The following is a 26,314-nucleotide window of genomic DNA, read 5'->3' on the forward strand; positions in this document are numbered from 1 at the left end:
AGATTCTTTTATTTAGGTAAATACAGTATACCTGCTCTCTCTCACACACACACGCACAAGTTTGTAATTATATTTTTGTGGGGATTCTCCATTATTTCTATGGCCAAAACCCTAATCCCAACAATGTCAACCCTAATCATAGGGTTGACAAACAAAGTACAAGGTTTTGGCTTGTCCCTTTTTGGTTAGGCTCGTAGGCTTGTCCCTTTTGGGTTAGGCTCGTAGGCTTGTCCCTTTTGGGTTAGGCTCGTAGGCTTGTCCCTTTTGGGGACTGCTATGTATGCTATGTAACAGATACATGCCCACACACACACTGCCCCCTGCTTGATGGCACTTCACATGGATCCCAAACATTAGCATGGCTAATGGTAAACGGACTGCATTTATATAGCACATTTTTCCACTCCTTCGAGCACTCAAAATGCTTTACAGATTGCCTCACATTCACCCATCCACACACCGGTGGCGGAGGCTGCCACACAAGGCGCCAACCTGCTCACCAGGAGCAATTTGGGGTTCAGTGTCTTGCTCAAGGACACTTCAATGGGCTGAGGAAGAGCCGGGGCTTGAACCTGTAACTCTCCGGTTGCCGAACAGCAGCACTACCTCCTGCACCACCATCGCCCCACTACCTGCTGCTTGATGGCGCTTCTCATGGATCCCAAACTTTAGCATGATCCCACTACCTGCTGCTTGACTGAGAAGCAGAAGTGTCCAACAGCTTAACAAGCCTGGGGGCTCAGAGTCTCAGCTCTCCCTGCCCATTGTCCAGGGCCCCGGCAGATTTCCTGTGGCGGCTTGTTTTTATCCAGAGGGGAACGAACTTACGTTTGTTACTCAGCGTGTACACAGCTCCTGGAGACGCCTTCAGAAAGCTCAGCTAGTGAAGGAAGTGAGCTTAGAACACGTCACATTATAGAAACCCATTAGATCAGTAATATAATATTGCCAATGTCATGTTTCACGCAAGCGGTTTCATTAATGGGCCATTTAAATATATTGGTGGTCTAAATTGACAATGAGAAACACTCTATATTCCTTTATTTGGCTTTTTATGGACCTTGATGTTCTTTCATAATTTGTCTCTTCATTCACACTCATTTTTCAGTTTAAATCGACTCATTCTAATTGCGGTAAAGTCACCAGAAAAATATAGAGCTCTGAGTTCTGAATCTTGGATAAAAAACATTCCCTTCTATTTAATCTTTGTTTCTTAAGTCTGCTGATTTAGCTGATGAGTTACGGAACATTGTCTGCATGTTTGGGCAGCTTTCACTTACAACAGCATCATTAATCACGTTTTAAGGCTATGTGTAAGCATTCTGCGTGTCTTTTACATACTTAAACATCTTCTAGGAGACCACACAAGTCCACAATCAGCTCCATAATAAAGCTAGTGTATAAGGTTTATTCCTTTTATGCAGCTCTTCATTTTTGACTTATCAGTAGTAAAGATGAATGTACTATAATGCAGAAATCACCAAATTTCACATTTACCAGCTAATGCTGACCCTGAGTCCCACACATCGGCTCAACTGAAAAGAAGTGAAAACATTAACATGGTTAATTTTCCCCAAGGGAGTGAAGCTATTCATGTCTGACTCAGATTCATCTTTTGGAGCAGCCTAATAGATTTCAGGAGCAAGCATTCATCTTAATTTCTGTGCCGTCATGTTTCTGAGCCACATCTGGTGGTGCTGGGGGATGTCTCATCATTTCCAAGGTGTCAGAGTGAGTATTAATCAAGCGTGAGGTTCAGGTGGGCGCGGCACTAAACAATACACCTACAGCGCATTCCGGAACTCCGGAGGAGAGTCGCTATCACCACCCGACACAAATCAGCGAATGTGGGAGCAATTGCACGTAGCTAAAGTGAAAGGTGAAACTCATTATGGCCTCATACCGAATTCAAAATTAACAAAGTCACGTTTTTTCCGGGAAAACAGTCTTCTTGCCACAGCTGATGAGTTTCTATACTGATATATAAACTCCCACCCCAACAAAACAATATCTAGGCTGTTATGAAAAGTAGTCTTTCAGTTGTCAACTGATATGTTTAAGGAAAAATCCTTCAATTTCATAACTACCCTAACAAGCCTTGTTTTGCAGGTATTGTGCTAGGGAAGGATTATTACCTTCATCACAGAAGCTGAGGATTTGAATCTCACCACAGCATAGCAGTTTCCCGGAAGAGACTTGGCAAAATCCGTCCAAATTTTTGGCACAATACTTCAGTTGAATGGGTGACCATGGCCCAACAAAGACAATGAATGAACACAGTGAAAAAATCAATTGGGTTTGAGAAAGCTCTGTGTTTTATAATCAATCACTCCCACGCATATGAAAGTTTAGCATTCCAGGAGTATTTCAGACAAAAACACGACGTCCAAGATTCTCTGGCAATTTGTGATTTTTTTTTTAGCCTTGCTTCATACCCAACAGCCATTAAGAATAAAGACTAGGTGTTGTTGGCTTGGCATACTGCGATTTGTTAAACGTTGTCACGTAATCAGTCTTCGAAAAAATGTCTGTTTTCAGATTTTCCTTGAGAACGCCATTAACACCACAGCTGAGTGAAAGCTCACACTGTAATGACACTCTTCATTATTACCATGTCAGCACAATGCGGTCACCCATGAACCTCAAACCACGGTGCACAAACAAGCAAGCCCAGCCTGTGACCCTGTCCCTGCCGGTCCTTGGCCTGACAGGGGCGTAGGGCTGGTTACTGGAGAACACTCACTACTATTCCTGCTGTGACGCCATGAATTGCCAGCCCGGCCCCCACCTGTCAAAGCCGTCCCTCCCGAGGCCCAGGGTGACCCCTGGGTGTCAGCGCACCGCTGTACTGTACTTCCTCAGCGTGCAGCAGCGCACGGCGAAGATGCAGAGCGAAGAAACCAGTGGGTGTCCATCCCACAACCTGATGGTATGAGGAGATTGAAAAGAACAGAGGCAAGATCAGCCTGCTTGACCAGCTGTCCACTTCCCAGGCACACGCCATGGCTTCCTTTGCTCCTTGAAAGGAGCGGTGCCCCCCCCCCCGTACCAGATGTATCACACCCCAGTGTTAATGGGAACAAACAGACATTAGCAAGAAAATTAATTAAAACGGCCGCAAATGGCATGATGGCGGGTGTCCCTGGCCGCACAGGAAGTAGACGGAAGCGGAGTTACCATGAGGCAGATCTCACCGCCAATCACGATAGCTCACCGCCCCCGCCTCTCAAACGGCTGCAACGAGGGTGGCGTTCTGCTGTCAGCCCAGTTGCTCCAGTTAAGAGGATTTAGGGACTCATCACAGTAAGACAAAAACGTGACCCACGCACCTTTTGGTGAACTGCGGAGCAGGCAGGTCTGTTGATAAGACTGCTATCTGTGTGGGATTGGGCACCTGAATCACATACTTCCTGTGTGGGTGAAGTCCAAACGCTCATCCCCAGGACTCTGGGATTCCTCTGGCATTCCAGAGACACGCAGCTAAATGCATTTCCCTTGGTTTGGGTCCTGCACCTGTAACTGTCCCCTCTGGTTGCCTGGATGCAGGTTTGCTTCTCTTATGGTCAGACCTGCTTTTGCAGAACCTCACACCAGGTCCCCATCCTCACCTTCATACAGCAGGAGGGGGCGCAATGACGTCAGTGTCGATGAGTAAACAATAAATTTGTCAAGACCTGGCTTAATTAAAGCAGACAGATCTCTGGTGAAGACTGTACCAACTTTGGAGCTGACTGTCACTAACAATTAAGGGTCCATCTGCACTCTGAAAGTCACATGATTAGACCATCAGGACCAAGCCAAATAAACTGAATAAAGTCCAGTCACCATTAACAGGCTAAATTTTTTTTAAAAAAAACACGGTAGACATTGTGTCCTGTGCCTGGGAGGAGCGGTTTGTGGGGGACTCGCTGCCATCACACATGGCGTCCTTTTAAATATCCCACGCACAGTGGAGACAGGAGAAGGTACAGCAAGGTGGGTGGCAGAGGGGGATCGGAGGGCCAGAATGCAGATGGCTGGACTGCGGTAGACCTGCCAACTGCCGGATCTGAATAAAGTGCAGCCTGAATAAGTTCTCAGTGGTACAACGATTTAAGGGTAATGGTGTGTACATGTACATGAATGGAACACATCCCAAAGTTCAGCACTTCAACAGCTGTACGAGATAGATGGATGAATGTACGGGAATGAATCAAAACTCATTTCATGATACGTCATGCTTTTCAGATGCATATTTGACATGCAACAACCAACATGTCTATTCAAGTGACATCCAACCTTGCAGAAGACTACACTGTCATGCCATCTGAGGAGAAACACACATTTTTTAGTGTAAAACGCTATAGATTAATTAGTCTGACAAATCAATTAATCATATTTTATCTTAATATTTAATATATTTTAAAACGATCTACCATGATAGAATGCTGCTTGACATCTTCTTTTTCCCTCTAGTATTCAAAACCTCCGTCTGACACATGCCAAAATAACCTGTTAATTTCCAAAAGGATGGGATTTGGGGAAAGGGATGATGGTGCAGCAGGTGGCGGGTTCTCCCTTCCAGAATTCTCCCTTACCTTATTAAAGAGCTTTGTTTAAAGGAAGAGAGAATCATCTGTATCACAGTACAGGAATGTAAGAGCAAAGAAATCAAATGACGAAGCGAGTCACTACAAATATAAGCCATTAGAAAGCGAAGCGGGACCCGACAGGCGACTGGGAATGTAAACCTTTTATTTCCTGCGGTGTTTTGCTTACTTTCATCTTCTCAGTCTACATCTTTACTTTTATTCCTGTTAGCTGATGTATTCTCACTAACAGGCTATAAACTCCACCATCACTCATTTCCAAAGGAAATTCAGGCAGTAACAAAGTTAGATCAGACATCTAACAGTCAGATTTGTGTACATACTGGCTTCTAACCAAAATTAAACTAAACGGAAGTATCATTTTGTTTTGAGGCAGTGTGTGGCTCAGTGGGTTAGGACTCTGTGCCTGTGATCGGAAGGTCACCAGTTTGATCCCAGGGTCAGCAGAGTGATGTCACCTTTGGGCCGCTGGCTGACCCTATTTTCTCGAAAACATACATCTCTTTAGATATAGACATCTGCTAAGTAAATAAAATGTAAATGTTTTGCGTTATGAAATAATTTAGATTGAATGAAATCCTTGCAATCCATCATCAGTCAACGACAGTTAATCCTGGAAGAGTGAACTGATGGGCATTCTGACTGCACAGGGCAGCAGTACTGATGGGCATTCTGACTGCACAGGGCAGCAGTACTGATGGGCATTCTGACTGCACAGGGCAGCAATACTGATGGGCATTCTGACTGCATAGGGCAGCAGTGCCTGGCAGTTTTGGGGGAGGAGGCCGAGTGCACTAATGAACATCCACGCTCAGACACACGCTAACGTTCCACAACAGCAGATATGCTCTCTTATTACACGATGAGTCGCCTGCATTGGTTTCCAGACAACTGAACTGTTAAACATGTTTACGTTTATGCCAACTGTTTGACAACCATCTCAGCTGTGAGCCTTAAGATTCAGGAAAAAACAAAGGACAGGGACAGCCAGGCACCTTGATGGTTATATCAGAGTCAGCAGGATATTTGATATTACAGTGCTTTGGATGGCCCATCATCGCACTGATTACCCCCTAGTGGATTCAATAGCCCAAAGAGGCACTAGTCTGAAGTGCATATGTGATCACAATTAAGCTTTAAGTGAAAAATCTGATGAGACCTCTATGTCAAGGTGAATTATATTACAGGAATATTTATAGTGTAGCAGCCAATCAGAGCCCATCGCCACTGCTACCATTTGCAATAATCCTGCTGGTGTTGCCCTGATTCCATAACGAGTTTCTGCTCTAACAGCATACATATCATTTTCAAAATAATCAAATTCAGCTGACAGCTGGTTTTGCAGAGAATGATGGAAAGAGGCGGAAAAGGTCATAAAAGGAGTCAAGAAACAAGGTCAGTTTGAACTTCCATGTCTTTTGTTTTGGTTAAGGGGGCACGCTACCAGAACATGAGTAACTTACATCAATTTGAGGATTACTATCATTTACTTGGCATTTTTATGTTAAATTAAATGCAGGGTTTTTACTGCTGGGCAAATACTACAATAACTAAGGGCATTAAAGTTGCATTTCAGCACACACCCTAAAAAGCTCATTATTTTATAGCATAACTGAGTAGGAAATACAGCACTAAGTCCACAAGGAAAGACCCTGTCACTGGGCTTTTGTGCAGAGTAAGAGCTTTCATAATATTCCTCAGGTTTTAATCTAGCGTCAGTCCTGCTCGCCCTGCTCTGCTCAACACTACTGTTTCTTATACTCCTGGCAAACACACTTTTGCTGCGTGGCTGTTTTTTTGTGGTTATTTTCACTGGGAAAGCTGGGGTCCTGGATCACACCCAAGGGCTCCTTGCTAGGCTTAGAATACTCGTCAGATTAATGGCTCTAAGTGTGTTCATTCACTCTGGATGTGTCGCTATTGCTAAATTAAGTCATCCAGCAGGACACTCTCACTAAGGCACAGTTATGTTTCTGCTCCCGGGACCTGAACCTGCAGTTGGAAAGGGCCCAGGACTGGCTCCTAAGCCTTTGGGCCACACGCTGATGCTTGGAGGAGCAAGCCGCAGGTAGATCTCAGTCTGCTCACGATCGCTCATTAGAGGCTGCAGTGACTTGTTGCAGCATGCAGGAACTGAACAAGTTAGGGACATACTAGAAGGTCGAGTGATGAAATCACAGGAGGGTCCTTTGCAACAGCCAATCAGCGGTGAGTGGGCGTTACTGGAAGCTTGGAAGCCACATACAGCAGGGGTGGGCTTCCTGGCAGGGTGACATCAACTTCAAGTTTCCATCTCCTTAGGGTTCCATCACGGGGCATGTGGCATTCTGGGAGTCAGCCTCTGGCAACTGGGGCAGGGGTGCAGATTAACTGCACTTGCACCTTATTCCTTCTGGTGGGTCTAGATGGTTGAGTTTTGTTTTTTACTCACCCCAAGCAGCCATGAAGAAGTACTGTAATCTCAAAGCCTCGTTCCATGTCTCTCGATTCCCAGCAAGCCAATGCTTTTCCTGAGAACTGCTGGATTTTAATTTCAGCATCAGCTGAAAGCAGGTCCTTCTCATACTTTTGTTATCAGTCTCTTCCCAGCACCATTCTTCCCCAAATGAGGTTCCCAGTCCAGATGATGACAATGTTGCGGTCTGTCATCACACATCCACAAGACACCTGCTCTGTTGGCCTTACTCACACTGTTTAAGGAATAATGGATAATCCCAAATAAACCCAGACACCAGACTTAAAAAAAGAATCAATAAATAGCAGAACTGCTGCAGTTCATAACCACAAATAACGCTGAGCAGTTTGACCATGCATGGAGTGATGTGTTTTTGCCCTAAGGGACTGTGGTGCTTTCATACACTACGTCACAGGATCCGATTATCTGTTTTACCAGCCAAGTTCATCTTTGACATTGTTATTGCAGCCTTCCAACCCCACCCTGCTTCACCAACAAGGCTTTTCCCCAGGTGAGCATCCTGACAAAGCAGCAGAGAGGCATGAGGCTCAGTATGCATGTGGTTCCCTGTGTAATTCCCCATGCAGTCTCTGCTCTCCCCATGTGACTCCCTCATTCTCCCGGTGTGATTTTCCCATGCAATCTCCGTGTTCTCCTGCACTCTTCCTGTGTAATTCCCCATGCAGTCTCTGCTCTCCCCATGTGATTCCCTCGTTCTCTCCGTGTGGTTCCCTGTGTGCTCTCCCCGTGTGATTCCTGCACTCTCCCCCATGTGGTTCCCCGTGTGATTTCCCCATGCGGTCTCTGTGCTCTCCCCCATGTGGTTCCCCGTGTGATTTCCCCATGCGGTCTCTGTGCTCTCCCCGTGTGATTCCTGCACTCTCCCCCATGTGGTTCCCCGTGTGCTCTCCCTGTGTGATTCCTGCACTCTCCCCCATGTGGTTCCCCGTGTGCTCTCCCCAGGTGATTCCTGCACTCTCCCCCATGTGGTTCCCTGTGTGATTTCCCCATGCAGTCTCTGTGCTCTCCCTGTGTGATTCCTGCACTCTCCCCCATGTGGTTCCCCGTGTGCTCTCCCCGTGTGATTCCTGCACTCTCCCCCATGTGGTTCCCCGTGTGATTTCCCCATGCAGTCTCTGTGCTCTCCCTGTGTGATTCCCGTGTGATTCCCTCGTTCTCCTCGTGTGATTCCTGCACTCTCCCAAAGTGGCTTCTCTCCCTCGTGTTTCCACAGGCTCCCTTTGACTTTCCTGTCTCCACTCACGTCACAAAGACTATTTTGCTAAACCAGAGAGATTCCTGGACTCAAGTGAAAGCACAAACCAAACGGAAAGCGTGGACAGAACTGGCAGAAATGTCAGAAATATTCAGTCAATCCAAACTGCAGTTACTGCATAGTGCATTTTTACAAGCGAGCTGTCAGAAAGCCTTTTACGGTGATTTATTTCAGCTGGAATAAAAAACACACAAAAAACACCCTGACAGTTATTCCCTGACCAAGACTGAGGAGGAAATGATGTCAGTAAAACAGCAAGTGACAAATGTCACTGTAAACAATATGCAAAAATAGCTCTCGGCATGAAGCAGCACTGCCTGAATGCTTTATTAAAAATATAAGATCAGTATTATTGGCATAATATCCCAGTTTCATAAAGTGACCGTAAGTCAGGTCACACACCAATCTGTTTACACTGGTAACATGCAAATGGTTGTCTAACAGGGAGCATCTTGTTTGGGCTTGATGAAGTCGTCTAATGAGCCAATCATTCCAAATGTTTTTATTCTGCTACTGTACATAACTACAAACATCATTTAGATGGAAGATGATTAAGACTTGTGACTCATTTAAAATTAGACTTTTTAATTCATCCCTCCTTTTGCCAATGCAATTTATATGCATTTCTATAATGTTTTGGAACATCATTTTATATAATACATTATAAAACTATTTCTGTACTGGGTGTTTTTCCAGTGGCCATGATTATGCAGATCCAGCCTCACATTCCTATGTAAAAACCCCCAGCAAACTCCTCCCTTTGACTGTCCAATGTATTTCATGCACAAGAGCAGATTATGCAATGATTATTTCCATCGGTCTCCTAGGTGGACTGAGGTTTACAGTTTCCAAGCCCGTGAACGCCATGCTCTCACCGGTGAGGTAACGTCAGGCTGCACAGCTCACAGGCATTTTATCTCTGTGGCTGCAGCCTGCCAGGTCTCTCACATGTCCTTTGTCGTACCTTTACACCTTTTCAAATGCTTTTAAATTTAGAATTGACATCAAATTCAGGCTTCACACATTGACACTACTGGGAAATTAGCAAAGCCTACTTGTCTATCCACCCATTTTGTTTACCTTTCCTCAATATTAACTTTTCTCAGAGAGGATAAAGATGACCCTTATTACGTGTTCATGTTTAACAACGTAAAGCTCCAGGGTATGTTTTATTATGGCACTGGCCGTTAAATTAATAAATGTGTAATATGATGAGGAAATCAAATCAGGCCTCATATCAGGTGGTTAAATAAATGTTGTGGCTACTGCATGCCCTGAGGAATGTGGGTTTGAACACAGGCCCAGCTCTGCATTCACAAGCTGCGCAGTCGTGCTTACTGCATGCTCTGAGGGATGCGGGTTTGAACACAGGCCCAGCTCTGCATTCACAAGCTGCGCAGTCGTGGTTATTGCATGCCCTGAGGAATGTGGGTTTGAACACAGGCCCAGCTCTGCATTCACAAGCTGTGCAGTCATGCTTACTGCATGCTCTGAGGGATGCGGGTTTGAACACAGGCCCAGCTCTGCATTCACAAGCTGCGCAGTCGTGCTTACTGCATGCTCTGAGGGATGCGGGTTTGAACACAGGCCCAGCTCTGCATTCACAAGCTGCGCAGTCGTGGTTATTGCATGCCCTGAGGAATGTGGGTTTGAACACAGGCCCAGCTCTGCATTCACAAGCTGTGCAGTCATGCTTACTGCATGCTCTGAGGGATGCGGGTTTGAACACAGGCCCAGCTCTGCATTCACAAGCTGCGCAGTCGTGGTTATTGCATGCCCTGAGGAATGTGGGTTTGAACACAGGCCCAGCTCTGCATTCACAAGCTGTGCAGTCATGCTTACTGCATGCTCTGAGGGATGCGGGTTTGAACACAGGCCCAGCTCTGCATTCACAAGCTGCGCAGTCGTGGTTATTGCATGCCCTGAGGAATGTGGGATTGAACACAGGCCCAGCTCTGCATTCACAAGCTGCGCAGTGGTGGTTACTGCATGCTCTGAGGGATGCGGGTTTGAACACAGGCCCAGCTCTGCATTCACAAGCTGCGCAGTCGTGCTTACTGCATGCTCTGAGGGATGCGGGTTTGAACACAGGCCCAGCTCTGCATTCACAAGCTGCGCAGTCGTGGTTATTGCATGCCCTGAGGAATGTGGGTTTGAACACAGGCCCAGCTCTGCATTCACAAGCTGCGCAGTCGTGCTTACTGCATGCTCTGAGGGATGCGGGTTTGAACACAGGCCCAGCTCTGCATTCACAAGCTGCGCAGTCGTGCTTACTGCATGCTCTGAGGGATGCGGGTTTGAACACAGGCCCAGCTCTGCATTCACAAGCTGCGCTGTCGTGCTTACTGCATGCTCTGAGGGATGCGGGTTTGAACACAGGCCCAGCTCAGCATTCACAAGCTGCGCAGTCGTGCTTACTGCATGCTCTGAGGGATGCGGGTTTGAACACAGGCCCAGCTCTGCATTCACAAGCTGCGCAGTCGTGCTTACTGCATGCTCTGAGGGATGCGGGTTTGAACACAGGCTCAGCTCTGCATTCACAAACTGCGCAGTCGTGGTTACTGCATGCCCTGAGGGATGCGGGTTTGTATGCATACCCAGCTCAGCATTCACAAGCTGTGCAGTCACAGTTTCTGCATGCCCTGAGGGATCCAGGTTTGAACGTGGACCCAGATCTGCATTGACAAGCTGTACAGTGTTTCCATTTTCATGAGAGCTCTCCTCCCATAAGCTTTTAAATGCATGAAACTTTCTTGCCTGCTTTACTAGAATTGTAACACTAGCTATTAAAAGAAAATAAACTCAACATTACATCAATCAACTAGGTAAGCAAATCAGCTCAATAGGTCAGTGAATATTCATTCAGTTAATTCATTCATCCCATGAAGTGCATTTAGGTCAGATGGAGCACAAGCAGAGTGAGTCGTTAAAGGGAGCTTCAGTGACCTCTTCAGTGACCTCTTCAGTGACCTCACTACTTTTTATGAACTACTCTAGCTTAGTGAATTTCCTTCAAAATAGAAGTCAATCACACAGCAGATCAGCAATACAAACTGAGTGTGTAATTATTGTACACTTTCAGTTAATGGGGAGACATGTCCTTTTAAAGCCTGCTATTAAAAATTAAGCCAAATATGTTATTACTAACACCGGAGAGACACTAACAAAGACACACAGACAGACAAAGGCAGAAGTAGTGAGACACTGACAGAGACAGAGGTATTGCCAGAAAGAGACAGATACTGACTGAGAGAAACAGAGACACCATCAGACAGAGACACACTAATGGATAAAGAGAAGGGTAGATACAGTGACAGAGGCAGAGTGATAGAGACAGAGTCACTGTCAGACAGACAGAAACACTGACCGAAACAGACACTGACAGAAACAGACACACAGAGACACTGACAGAAAGACAGACAGAGAGGCACTGACAAAGACAGAAACATTGACAGAGGCAGACAGACGTTGACAGAGACACTAACAGAGACCGACAGAGAGGCACTCAGACACAGACACACTGACAGAGGCCGTTTAGTGTGAGTAAACTAACCAATAAAGCATTATACCTTATGATATGTATTGCTTTCATGTTTAATATGTTATTAGGGCCAGAATAGGATTAAAGAAAAAATGCAGCGCTGACCTGGCATCCTGTCCTAGACCTACCTGGCCATGTGCCCGGTGCATCCTGGGACAGATCCTACCTCACGACCACGTCCTGGATGTGGGTACATATGGATGGATGGATGCAGACTCTGAGTAAAGCCTGACAGCTGCAGTTCGGAGAGCCACCTGGGCAGATGTGGCCCCCGCTAATCTGCAGAGCTACAGTACGCAGCCTATCAGCCCTTTAAAGTGCTTCAGAGCGCAGTCTGCCTACCTCCCCCTGATATACATCACAATGAGTGTCATTTAGCACCCCTGCCTGGGCCACACAGCACACATCCACAAGATCAGCTGTCATTTACCCGGCCCAGGGGGTAACAAATCCAGGGGGCATCTCACTCAGCGGCTCTCGAAGCCTGGACCCTTCTAATGAAATAGGTGCACAGTTTTTGTTTGGCCTCAGCTTTCGGGAGCTTCGCTCGCCCCCTTTCAGGCCGCTTTCACAGATTATTCCTATCCACATGTTGCGACGTGCTGTGGCGATAAAGGCATCGCTGTCCCTTTAAAGCAGAGATCCACTCTGCCCACTAAGGCTCCCTTTATCCTCAAAACGGAGCATAAAACTCTATGTGCATTACATCGTCTCGCTTACATGTCTGTTAACTACAATGGGCTTCAGAGGCACTGATTTCCGTTCCTCTGGCTTGAGATAAGACACTGTCCCACTGACAGGAAACAAGCTGGATAAGCAGCAGCGCTGCTTGGGATCTGCAGTCTGGTGTTTGGCCTTTAGCCATACAGGGCTGCTAAATCAATTGCTATGTAAGCTATAGCCAGTAGAGGGCAGAGTAGTTAAAGGGCTTAGTGGGGTTCATTCATCCTCATGTATAATTAGAGAGCAACAGCTCTCCAGCAGGGAGAGCTACCTTTATGAAGGATCCTTGCCCAGCTGAGTGTGTGTGCATGTCTGGTGTCTGTGTGTGTGTGTGAACACGCAGGCATTTGGTTCATCCCCCTTCATAACACAGTATAACAGTATAACCTAAACACCACTGGGCCGCATCATTCAGCCTGCCATCCTGCCAACTCTCTGTCTGGAGCCCCACGCCCACCTTCACGCCTCCAGATAGCCCACGCCCACCTTCACGCCTCCAGGTAGCCCACGCCCACCTTCACGCCTCCAGGTAGCCCACGCCCACCTTCACGCCTCCAGGTAGCCCACGCCCACTTTCACGCCTCCAGATAGCCCACGCCTCCAGATAGCCCACACCCACCTTCACGCATCCAGATAGCCCACGCCCACCTTCACGCCTCCAGATAGCCCACGCCCACCTTCACGCCTCCAGATAGCCCACGCCCACCTTCACGCCTCCAGATAGCCCACGCCCACCTTCACGCCTCCAGATAGCCCTCAATACGCGTAGAGATTTCAGGGGGGGCAGCGCAGTGGTTACTCATTTATGACACACAGGCCACACACACACACACACACGTTTATGTTCTCACTGATGCCAGACATTAATGTCAGGACATTGATTTCACATCCATAAATATTTCATCCTGGCTTTAAAATGTACCCGCAGGCATCTTCCTGGGCACATCATCGCCATGCGCCGAATGCCACGGGCACTTTCAGTGGATGGCGCTAAATCACACCTTAGCAGTATTACCGTTTCTTGGGGGAGGACATCAATTAGGTTAAACTTATTGCAGCGAAAGGCAAGAGCTGTGTGATCACTTTGTGGGAGGATTTTGGGGAGCCTTGGTGGCTGTTTGGCTCTGGCAGTCATGGAGATTTGCAGTCAGAGGAAAGACAACGGCCAACCCCGAAGGCAGACAGTGGGCAGCCCAGGCGTGCAGCACAGATCCGGCCCGCCTCGTAATTCCGTCTGTTCGGGCCCCACGGCTGAACCACAGCTCAATTATTCAGGGCAGAGGACGCCGGGTGAGTACCGACGAGGCAATAAGCACACTCAATAAATTAACAACAACAGCAGAGGGTGACGGCGTGACACGCTGCACGTCTGTCGACCTGCCTGGCCGCTGCACCAAAGCAGCCGGTCGCAACCCATGCCGCAGTTACTGGCATGGCTTGCCACTGCAGCCGGGCATGACAGATCCGTTTGCCGCGTCGGGAGCAGAGCGGGCCCCTTAAATTTCAAAATGGCCATGAAGTAATGTATAAATATAAATGGGAGGCTTGCTTGCTTGGTGAATATTAACAGCCCGAGGTGAAGCCACGGGAGCACAGGAAATGAAACGGCACTCAGAAGACGGCAGGGAAGGAAGTCATGAGTCACAAGACGAGGGGTAGTAACAGAAGGGCGTGGCACTCAGAAGTACACAGCGACGCTGGGGGAGTAAGCAACAGAGGGACCCCCATTCAAGACCCCCAGCAACGAGGCCTCAGACCTGCTCATGTTAAAGCCGATAACCAGCAGTGCCCTTGCTGAGCCACCGTGGAGAAGCAGCAAAGGTCAGAATGACAGAGTTATAATGCCGTCGTACTCGGACTCAGAGAACCAGGCAGAGGGTGAGATTCTATTCGATTCACGTTCTTAAAAATTTATTAATACTCATGCATTGTTACATAACATCTGAAATAAACAGCATACGACTCAAACAAATTGATTAATTATGAGCACCAGAGAGATTAGTCTTCATTTACGAAATGGAATAAGTGTGTTTTATCATCGAGGGAAACGAAATACTCTCCTTAGCGTTTGAACTGAAGAGAACAAAGTTGAACATTAAGTGCAAATTTAACCTGTCAGTATGAAAATTAAATAAAGAGAAGCAACCAAGCGTATAAATGCTGCTTTAAACAACATATACTAAAAAACGAGCAGTAACTAAGAACTGGCATGAGTGTCTTATTGATGCCCTACAGCAGACCTGTTTGCGAAATATGGCAACCATTTGCTAACTCTGCTTAAAAAAATAAATAAAAAGAAACCGTTCCCCCATATGACTGAGCGTCTTTTAGCATCTCAAAACATCAACAAATTGAACGGGTGATGTTTCATATTTCTGAGTAAAGTCATATGGGAGCTACTGACTGGCAAGGAGAAGTGTAAAGTGTTATTATTATTATTATTATTATTGCCACCATATTTACCATTTAGAATTTCAGTGTCCCTCAAAACCAGGGAGGCTTGAAACAACGGTCCCTCTTCATGAAGGCAGCCATGACAGTCGGGGTTCCTTTTAAACTAAAACCAACAAGCTGACCTGCAGACAGCACAGCCACATAAGCAAAGAGCATGCAGAAGCCCTAGAAGTGCATAACTGATGGCAGTGCTTGTCATTAAAATAACAGTGGCACATTTCAGATCTGTGCAGGATGATGCTGGGATTATACTAGTTGTACCACTAATGGGGTGACCAGTCTACTGGTGCCCCACCTATTAAGCAAATCGCCAAAGATCAGGAACCATCGTATGAAATAAAAGAATCCCTCCACTACTCTGAGGACCAGAGGTCATGTGATGCGTCACATGACATGCACTGTCACCTTCCTGGCTCCAAGACATTTGTGGATGTCTGCATTAAAAGAATGAGATTTTATTTTTGTTCTTCATGTGACAGCTCTTTAAATAAAGGGGATTCTACCTTTAGTGATGGCATTGCACTTTTCCCTTTGAGAAGGAACCACACAAGCAGCCCTGGAATAATGAAAGGCTGAAGCACGACTCGACACAACAGGACCATCGGGCTGGAGCCGATGCTGAGGAGCTGTGCTCTGAAATCATACGTCAGTCACTGACACTTCCTCTGACTCCATGACAAAATGGTGCCCATCCATCTTTACAGTGCCATGCCCATGTAGCGATTCCATCAACAAGCCCAGGAACGCTGTCCACATCAGGATTTATATCTGTTTCATGCCGCCCATTCAGGGCAGTGCTGTGAGCCCAGATTCTGGCCCAGGGACATGGAGCAAAGGCAGGGCCACTCTCAGCGGGACCGCAGCCTTCTGCGGGACACTAGTTTGCCTAACTGCACATTTTTGGACTGTGGACGGAGGAACGCAGACTACTGAGAAGAAAACAACGGGCACATAAACTGTACATTTAGGGTGGGATTTGAACCCCCAGTCCTGGAGGTATGAGGTGACAGTGGTACCTACCGAATCACTGTCTTGATTGCCCCCTACAGGCCAAGACAAGTATTGCAATATGAGAATTCACAGAATTTAGGTCATTCGGGTAAGCAAGTCTTGTTTGTTGCACCAGCACGACATGCCTCAAAGCATGTTGGGGCAATCTTTAATATCCATTCCTGATAAAAGCAACCTCCTGCCTCACGAGCAGATCTGAGATGCTGTGGTGTTTCTCAGGGAAACAGCTGAACAATTCAGCCAGGATTCACCTCCTGTGGAGCACCTCACGATGACAGCACCACATGTGAACGCCAGCAGATCCCAGCCATTGATCAGTCAGGAGTAACCTGCAGCCCCCCAGGCAGGCTGCCTATCGCAGCCCCCCAGCTGTGAGTCAGTGGAGGTATTCTGCCACTGCTATTTCAGCCACTGCTATTTCAGCCGCTCTTTATAAGAGCTTTCATGGTAATTAAGTTAGCAGTACACATTTGGTCTCTCCTAACTGGCCAGTGTGATTGCTATTATGCAGAAATTATTCAGCACACATACACTCACCTAAAGGATTAGTAGAAACACCTGTTCAATTTCTCATTAATGCAATTATCTAATCAACCAATCACATGGCAGTTGCTTCAATGCATTTAGGGGTGTGGTCCTGGTCAAGACAATCTCCTGAACTCCAAACTGAATGTCAGAATGGGAAAGAAAGGTGATTTAAGCAATTTTGAGCGTGGCATGGTTGTTGGTGCCAGACGGGCCGGTCTGAGTATTTCACAATCTGCTCAGTTACTGGGATTTTCACGCACAACCATTTCTAGGGTTTACAAAGAACGGTGTGCAAAGGGAAAAACATCCAGTATGCGGCAGTCCTGTGGGCGAAAATGCCTTGTTGATGCTAGAGGTCAGAGGAGAATGGGCCGACTGATTCAAGCTGATAGAAGAGCAACTTTGACTGAAATAACCAGTCGTTACAACCGAGGTATGCAGCAAAGCATTTGTGAAGCCACAACACGCACAACCTTGAGGCGGATGGGCTACAACAGCAGAAGACCCCACCGGGTACCACTCATCTCCACTACAAATAGGAAAAAGAGGCTACAATTTGCAAGAGCTCACCAAAATTGGACAGTTGAAAACTGGAAAAATGTTGCCTGGTCTGATGAGTCTCGATTTCTCTTGAGACATTCAAATGGTAGAGTCAGAATTTGGCGTAAACAGAATGAGAACATGGATCCATCATGCCTTGTTACCACTGTGCAGGCTGGTGGTGGTGGTGTAATGGTGTGGGGGATGTTTTCTTGGCACACTTTAGGCCCCTTAGTGCCAATTGGGCATCGTTTAAATGCCACGGCCTACCTGAGCATTGTTTCTGACCATGTCCATCCCTTTATGACCACCATGTACCCATCCTCTGATGGCTACTTCCAGCAGGATAATGCACCATGTCACAAAGCTCGAATCATTTCAAATTGGTTTCTTGAACATGACAATGAGTTCACTGTACAATGGCCCCCACAGTCACCAGATCTCAACCCAATAGAGCATCTTTGGGATGTGGTGGAACGGGAGCTTCATGCTCCATCAACTGCAAGATGCTATCCTATCAATATGGGCCAACATTTCTAAAGAATGCTTTCAGCACCTTGTTGAATCAATGCCACGTAGAATTAAGGCAGTTCTGAAGGCGAAAGGGGGTCAAACACCGTATTAGTATGGTGTTCCTAATAATCCTTTAGGTGAGTGTATATTGTAGTGTGTGTGTGTGTGCGCACACACAGTTGATGTGTAAGCAGACAATGTGTATGGCAGAGATTTCCCATTCTGCTTATTTCAATCAAAATACTGAACTGACTCCAGAAAAACACAATTTTATTGGCCTTTACGAGGCCGTGTGCCCCGATACCATTTCAACCGTGTCATCAGAAAGCATCAGACACATGGAGCGGCTATCAGCATTCAATTCCAAATATGGCATTTGGATTTTTAAGGTCCGGGACACGGAGTTTGTTTTAGACAAATAAAATAAGGCTCTCTTCTTTTCTGCTAATTACATTTAAAAGGCATTAGCAGAGATAAATGCCTTGGGTGACTCATCCCCCAAGGAAGCGCCAACTGCAGCCACGCTGGTGGCCGATTGGTGCCCTTTGTACAGGTCGCCTAAGCCGAACCCTAACCCTTCCTTAGAACAGCCCCCTTCCCCATCTCAGGCCCCCACCCAGTAGGTCAAGTGGTCCGACCTCTTTCACAAACTCACAGAATGGCTGTGGCGATGACAGGAGCTGAGCCGATTCTGCTGACAGTGAGCCTTGAACAAGGAGGAAAGAGACACTTCAACAATGGGTTTAGCTTCCCAGATGAACGTTTCCGGGACCTTCTGCTTGGATTATCCCAATGAACTGCAATCTTCAGATACTAACCTTTTTTTAAAAAAGTTACACATTTCCCTTTGAATTGCTGGAAGAGTAAAGATATGCATTTGAACCAAAGGACAAATCCATTCATCTTTTCTGCGCGTCTTTAGCCTAGAAAACAGTGTCCCTTGAGAGTGGTGCAGTTTCATTAAACATAAGACCCTTTCAATGAGGTCTCAGGATTAAATGTAATTTCCTTCAAACAAGCAGCTCGATTCATGCTTATGTCAATCTCCTTTTAACAAAACGGCGTTTGCAGAGCAGAAACAAGGGGAAGTTAATATTGTCAATGTTTCCCCACAGGACAGCCATCAGCTGGCAAGAAAAACTGAAAATATTCTGTTAAAAAAAGACAGATGAATGAGAATTTCCTAGGCTCATCAATCTGTTACATTGTTCTGGGGTTCCCATGAAAATTAAAGAATTCAGAAGGAGGAGAACTGGATTGGTATTCTGAGGTTTATTGTCACAGAGGGATGATATGAACGGATCTGGATCGATGGCACACACTTCACCTCCAAGCATTAAACACACATTTACCTTTTCAACTGGATGTTCTTTGAGTCATAAATGCAGCCCACTTATTTGGATCAGTGAAGTATGTCATCTGTGGGCTAGTGTGGAGACGAAAGAAAACTCAATGGAAATCACCACAAGTAACAGGGACAAGAACGTCCTGAGGACACACTAATCACAGGACAGCATGTGGTCCTGGAGGACCTGCTGACCCACACGCACACACACACTTACAGTGGGAGCAGAATAATGCCTGAGGATCCTATGTGGTCCTTCTCCTGGTCCCTCATTCTTATTTAAATGATACCTATACAGGGCATACATAGAAAAATGCATTCACTGTCTTGCTTATGGACTATTCTTAGTAAATTAGAGGCTTACCAACTGAAGCTCTTAGGCTAATTGGTGGGGGAGGGGGTTCTTCAGTGACAAGCTTTGTTATTTATATATACAGTATATTGTGAATAAACCAGCAGTACATCTGATAACTTGCACATCATTGCCACATGAAACACCAACCCTCAAAAATCAACGTACAGTACACATACATTAACATATGTGGCAAATAATGAATGAGTATTTGTTTGAGGGAACACCTCTGCTCCTGTGCAAATGGCATTTCCAAAGAGCGTTGCTTATATTTTATATATGTTCTATGCTATAGGTTTCCGTCTAGCATAAAGTGATAATTCCTTCGTCAGCTATGAAACCTTCCAAAGTGATTTTAATGAGCTGGCATTAAACAAGACAGATGTATGCACTTTACCTAGTCGGCCAGAAGATTTACAGTGTGTGATTTTTTCTTCTTTTAATTTGTTAAAGTACCTCAAGATGTAAGCCATTTTCAATTGGTAAACTCTGCCAAGTTACCCCCCCCCACCCACACACACACACACACACACACACACACACACACACACAGGGATGGTTAAACAGACTAAAACTAAAATATGAGAGATAATAAAGCATGCCAGAGGCCAAAGCATATCCACACATACAGTTCTATAAAGAAACATTAATCTACAGTTAGATGCGGATTCTGTGCTTGCAATGCAGGGTTAATTCACAGTATTCCCCTGCCATCATCGGCAGCTTCCTCCTTCCTGCGGAGATCCTGACAGCCATGGAGGCTCTGTATCCAGGAGGAGACACACAGCAACCACTCATGACTGAGCGCCGGCAGCCACAAGAAAAACCGTCTGAAACATTCCCACGCATTCAGACCCGTGGACATGCACGACTGCAGCAGGTTGGGCTGGCAGCTTTAGCAGAATATCAGATTTTGGCTGGAGCGTGTACGCACTACAGGGCTCCCAAACAACGCTGCTCTCATAGGGCTTGCACGGGTATCATTAGACCCAAATCACCAACATCACCACTTCAAGTGTTTTTGGTTCCTATTAGATTGTAGTCACTGTTTTTCCTAAACGAAGGTAAATCCCAACAAAGACTTCCATTTAGAGAACCTCATACCATACGAATTTTAAGCTAATTAGTCAAAGAACACAGAACAGAGAAACAGCCGCTTTTCCTCCTTTGGATGTTTAGGTAAGCAAAATAATGGTGTGCCAATATTCAGAAGGCAGCATCCTTTTATTCAAACGGTACAAAATGCTTGGTGGATATATTACATGTGCATACTCATGAGCTTAAGTTAAAACAGAACCATTTAAACATGATACCTTTATCCACACATGCCATATGCTGTAAATGCCATGCCTGACATTTGTAGTTAATTTCAGATCAGTATTGTACAAAATTATAATTCTGATATGAGATATAAAACAGAATAATGCTGATGTCAAAATTTACATGTGTAATTACCATTTCAGATATTCACATTTTACACAGTCATTTCAAAAAGTAACAAGAACACAAACGACATGTCAAAATACTGATATACTGATCTAACAATGATGTACTGTCTACTGCACAAAAATGTACAGTAGACCAATGTAAACTTTAGTATGACGCTGATTCGTTTGCGGATGTAATTCTTGTTGTTTTACAACTAGGCTATAAACATATCTTGACTGTTATTTATCATCTTTTAACCTTGAAAGTTTGGCAAACAGCTCATTAAACAATCAGCACGATGTAATACTAATATAGCGGCTATTAACCACGCAAAATATTGCACAGGTTGCATATACTTAATGTGCCATAAAAATAAAATAATAAAACTGTATTTCATGTACATCTAACCATAAAGACTTTAGAACTGATGGTAACTTCCAGAGCACAGCAAGTGCGTGATTTCTCACTTAAGTTTAGATATCACCGTCAGACCGCTGATAAGAAAAATAGGTAGGCTACTGACGTTCCACTGAAAGGCAGCCATCTTCACCACACCACCGAAATTACCTTTTAACCCTACAAACAGCAATTGCAACCTTTACTCGGAACATACATTTTAAAACCTGATATTTATGAGTGCTCCGGTATGGTTAACAATAAAAAAAATGAAATGAATGGCAACTAAATGAAAAAACACGAGTATTAACTCACGATAGAAAGTGAAGCTTTTACAGTAAACGTACATTGATTAAATGCACCTACTACGCCGCGTTTGGCAGCCAGAGGTACAGATCCAGCAGCAACGCACAGGGGTTCCTCCGCAATAAACATCTTCAGAGGCTCGTCACACGCTTGTTTCCCTCATAAGTGACAAAAGTACCACAACTTTATTTGATCTACCATTTTAAAGCATCATAGTGTCAAACAATGCCGCAAACAACGCCGCAAAATTAGTACATTAAGTTTGAATCATTAAGTCCAGCAGAACCAACGATATTTCAGTGGTCCACCGCGTCTATACGTTTGTTTCGTTTAAATCAGCTGTTGGGAATGATAAAGTCCTCATATGACAAGATAAACACATTTATGATAAATAGTGAGTTACACCATTTAGGTAAAAGACCTTTTCTTAACTGAACTTACTGGGTTATATCCAGTTTTACTGTATGAGTCCTTTAGCCATTATTAAAAGACATCCAATTGTACTGTTTCACCAAGTTTGGTAAAATTTCAATAGAAATGAAGCGAGGAAAAAAACAAACTACTGATCTTTAATATAATAATCGTTGCGTGGGGATTCCCTGCAATGGGGATTCGACTAATTTCATTAAGAAAATTGCTTTCTGGGCTGATGGGTTTCTAAATCGTTTTATATAAACCTCAAAGAAAGCTCAAATCTCACCTCAATCATAATGGCATCTTAAACAAAATGTATTTAACAAGGAAACACTAAGGCAGCATGTGCGGATTGCAAAGCCATACTGGTAAATGCTCATTAAATCTTAAAACAACAGCTCTATTTACAGAGTCACGTATTTCTGGATAAATGGCTCAAATGCGATGTCTAACCACACTAATTTCCATCTGCGTTATTTTAGGCTACAGTCACGCACGTCTCCTAATAAATTTAGTCGGGGGGATGGGGGCATCAAAATGTTTTAAGCAGGATTGTGCGAACAGGAAAATAACTGTCTGGCTGATCCAGAAAAGCGGAAGAACAGCTTCCTTCTTACCAGTGCAGATATTGTACTTCGATAGGAATATAGGTCAATAAAACAAATTAGAAAATCTTGCTAACAAAATGAACGTCGTGAATTTCGATAGTTTGTTTTAAACAAGAATTTGAAAATGATTTATAGCACAAGACCCGTAATGTTTTTCTGATGTTGTTTTCCGCCAAGAGGAGCAGTTTTAAGAAAACGCGCTCAATTAGAGAAGTTCATCACCTGTAACTTCATAATTCATTAACATTTCAAACACACCGTGAAAACGCAAACCGCGGGGACCTCAAACCCAGGATTTTTATCTCTTACCTGTGTTTTCAGTGGTTCGCCTTGCTCAATGATGCTGATGAAAGGGATTTCCAAAAAAGTAGCCATAAATTCCACTTGTACGAGCTCTTCTTGGCTCTGGGGGAAGGCGAGCACTGCGGAGACCCCCTGAACAACGATCGCCTGACACACGCACCTGAAAAGGGACTCGGGGTCCCCGGTCGGGGGTTTTCTCGGTACCATTTCCAAGCTCAGGTTGTAAGGAAGGAAGTTGTTCCCAGTTTGGGCGAGACTGGCAAGGGCGCGGTTCAAAGCGGCTTGTACCCGGGACGGCTGGCGGGTAGGCAGCAGGGCACCCAGGCGAACTGTGTGTCCTATCTGCGCCAGTATGTGGCAGGGCTGGGGATGGGGGTAACAGGGACCGATGAAGGAATGGAGAAGGACTTGCAACCCGAAATAAAAGTATGCCAAGAATCTTGAAAAGATTAAATTCATCCTGCTTCGCTCTCAGTCGGATTGAGGTATTGTCAGAAGATAGCATTGCTTGTCTTATTACTTTGCCCCTTTCCTTTCTTTTACGTCCTTAATTCCTGTTTTTGTTGACGGTGATACGAGTGCCGATCCATAGATGGAGTTTTGGTGCGAATGTGTGGATACAGTAGAGAAGGGGAGGGGTGCAGCACGGGGAGGCGGAGATGCCGACCGGCTGTCGTTCTCCTTTAACGGCGACGAAACCAGGCGTGAGGCGGGCATTTTGACAACTGCACTGCTGCTTTTTCTGTCGCCTTTGATGGTTTCAACTTACCAAATAAGAAAGATGATTAATCAGATGCCGGTATGCAAATGTGCATGCGCGTATGCGTGTCATAGCCTACATTACACAGGTATCATTAAGTATAACCGCGTACCAGAACTGCCCATCAACATACCGGTTATATATCGACGGGTGGAAAAATACAACACAAAATATAGATTGTATGAACTTAATAAAACAAGCAAAGAAAAAATAAGCTATTTGCATTTAATCCGGTTTATTACTGTGGCTGTTTTTTTCCCTTGATTGCTATAGCTGTATCATTACCGCGATCTTAATAATAAACGCCTAAGTGAAGTGAGTTTCCGATGGGGATGTCTCTGTGCAAACTTGGAATTAAATGTGTTTTAGCCCCCAGCGCAGGCTTGTGCTTTTCACTAAATGGGCTCTTATCTTAATTACATCTTAATAGTACCTCGAGAAGGCTGACCAGTCTTACTGTGCACTCTTTTTTGAATTCAGTTGTCATAAAGATATTAATGTGGCGAATTTAGGTGAAATGAGGAGTCCCAGTCGGTAATCCACTAAGTGTAGATATTTAATGCATTGTTTCAGTGATTGACTGGACTCCTAATTCCTAATATGAACCTGAAACGGGTCAGTGACGGCGCGCAGCTATGATGAAAACATACACACGCAGTATTAATGTATAATTCTGGATTATCTGTCTCATTTATCTCAAACAGTATTTGTCTAAAGTCTTGCATCGTCTCATCGGCGTCCTGTTACTTGACAAGTCTTATTCACCGTCTCACCTCAGTCATTAGTATGCAGATTCTCAGAAAAATAAGTTGTTGTGTAGAAAAGATATCGCAAGCCACGTGAAGCTGTAAAATTACAAAAGTATTTGATCTAATGGTTTAATAAATTGAAAATGAACAAAATCATAGCAAAGTGTAACAAAATCTTCAACACTTCTTAGGAATGTAAAGACATGTCATGGTAGAAATGGACTGTCAAAATACAAATACCTAGATAAGCAAATATAGTAATATTCTGCTATCATGAAATGCATTGATTTATAGATCCATCCCATCCCATGCAGGGCGTCCCCTGCTCAGTGCCCTGCCATGGATGACCATCCCATCCAATCTCATCCCATGCAGGGTGTCCTCTGGCCTGTGCCCCGCCATTGACTGGAATCCCATGCGGGGCGTCCCCTGCCCAGTGCCCCGCCATTGACTGGAATCCCATGCGGGGCGTCCCCTGCCCAGTGCCCCGCCATTGACCGGAATCCCATGCGGGGCGTCCCCTGCCCAGTGCCCCGCCATTGACCGGAATCGCATGCGGGGCGTCCCCTGCCCAGTGCCCCGCCATTGACCGGAATCCCATGCGGGGCGTCCCCTGCCCAGTGCCCCGCCATTGACCGGAATCCCATGCGGGGCGTCCCCTGCCCAGTGCCCCGCCATTGACCAGAATCCCATGCGGGGCATACCTTACCTATTTTCCTACCACAGATCGGCATTCTATCCCATCACCCCATTCATTCCCAGCCTCATGCCCTGCACTGCCTGGGATCAGCTCCAGGATTTCCGTGACCCTGTGCTGGATAAATCCTCTGGAATGTGAAATGGATAATAAACATAGAACAAATTCATGAAGTAATTAAGCCTTCTTCAAAAATTTGTATGCAATAAACAATGAGCCACTGCTTAGAATTAGCTGCATGTTGTGAAGCAGAGGAGGGTGATATTAATGTGAACTATGATGTAACAAAGACTTCCTGCCCTTGCTGAGAATTATCAGAACACCATATATGCACATTTCCTTCAGTCTGGTGATATTTATCACGGATGAAGGGAAAGGATTTACTCGTTCTGTCTTCACTTGCCGGCTCCTGACGCTAAGCTTTGCCCTTGTGCTCTTACGTTAAGCATGCGGTGACCATTCTCAGCGCTGTCATTTTCAGGACCTACATCACAAGTCGTCAACCTTGTGTCCTTCACCCAAAAGCATCCCAAAAGAGAGATGGAACGGTCAGCATTATTGCGCAGAACATGGAACATTTCTCAAAGTGACATTGCAGGACTATGCAGCCATTAAATCCTGTTTGCCCAATCAGTGTCACTCCAGTTGGATGCATAACGAGGATTTGGATGTGACCTCTGTGTGACCACACGGAAACCAAAACAGACACCAGGAGCCATGAGAACTACATGCCTCTCAGCAGGCCGGTTTTCCTCTTTAAATAGAGCTCTCCCAGTTAACATGTATTGATCCGAGTCCCTGGGCTCCAGCTTAATGCACTGCCGTCTTCCGTGTTACTACATACAGACTGACTGGTATCAGTTACCCTTTAAGTGCCACACTCTGCTTGTCGAGGCACTGAAAAATGCATTTGTCCACATGGGCAGTTTGGCTGCTTGTCTACACCGGGTCCCGGAAAGTGGGCAGATGCTCTTTAACCATCATATAACTTTACAGAGCTATCATACAATCCCCGAAGATGGCTGCCTCTAGCAACAGACATTGTGGGTCAGGAGCACCCTTTGGTGTTTCCTAAACAAAAACCCACCCAGACCTCATTCTGGAATATGTATCTGTTTGACACACGCCGTGGTGATTTCCAAGACTCCCCTTGATACATTCAGTAATCTCAGAGTCTTTGTGAGCAGCGTACCTGCAGTTCTGACATTTTGGATGCTTTTGCCATCAATGGGCTGGCTGTCACCTCTTTAATGGCTGCTAATCGGCATCCAACTGAATATTACTCCCCCCGCATCTTAATTTCTAATTATGATTCAGTCACTTCAA

At 45.4% G+C, this 26,314-nt stretch overlaps 1 protein-coding gene across 3 annotated transcripts in view; it reads right to left on the bottom strand.

Annotated features, from left to right (window-relative positions):
• grin3bb (glutamate receptor, ionotropic, N-methyl-D-aspartate 3Bb) overlaps positions 1–26,314 on the bottom strand; it is a 92,620-nt gene that overhangs the window by 61,195 nt on the left and 5,111 nt on the right. Inside the window, exon 1 of one of the 3 annotated variants that reach the window (XM_023843718.2) lies at positions 22,789–24,605. The exons of the other annotated variants lie outside the window; for them this stretch is intronic. Coding sequence (XP_023699486.1) covers positions 22,789–23,241 — 453 coding nt within the window. The 5' untranslated portion in view covers positions 23,242–24,605. Of the gene's footprint in view, positions 1–22,788; positions 24,606–26,314 lie in introns of those variants that run through there. 3 annotated transcript variants of the gene reach the window in all.

This window comes from Paramormyrops kingsleyae, chromosome 15, assembly GCF_048594095.1.
Source record: "Paramormyrops kingsleyae isolate MSU_618 chromosome 15, PKINGS_0.4, whole genome shotgun sequence".
NCBI classification, from domain to species: domain Eukaryota; kingdom Metazoa; phylum Chordata; class Actinopteri; order Osteoglossiformes; family Mormyridae; genus Paramormyrops; species Paramormyrops kingsleyae.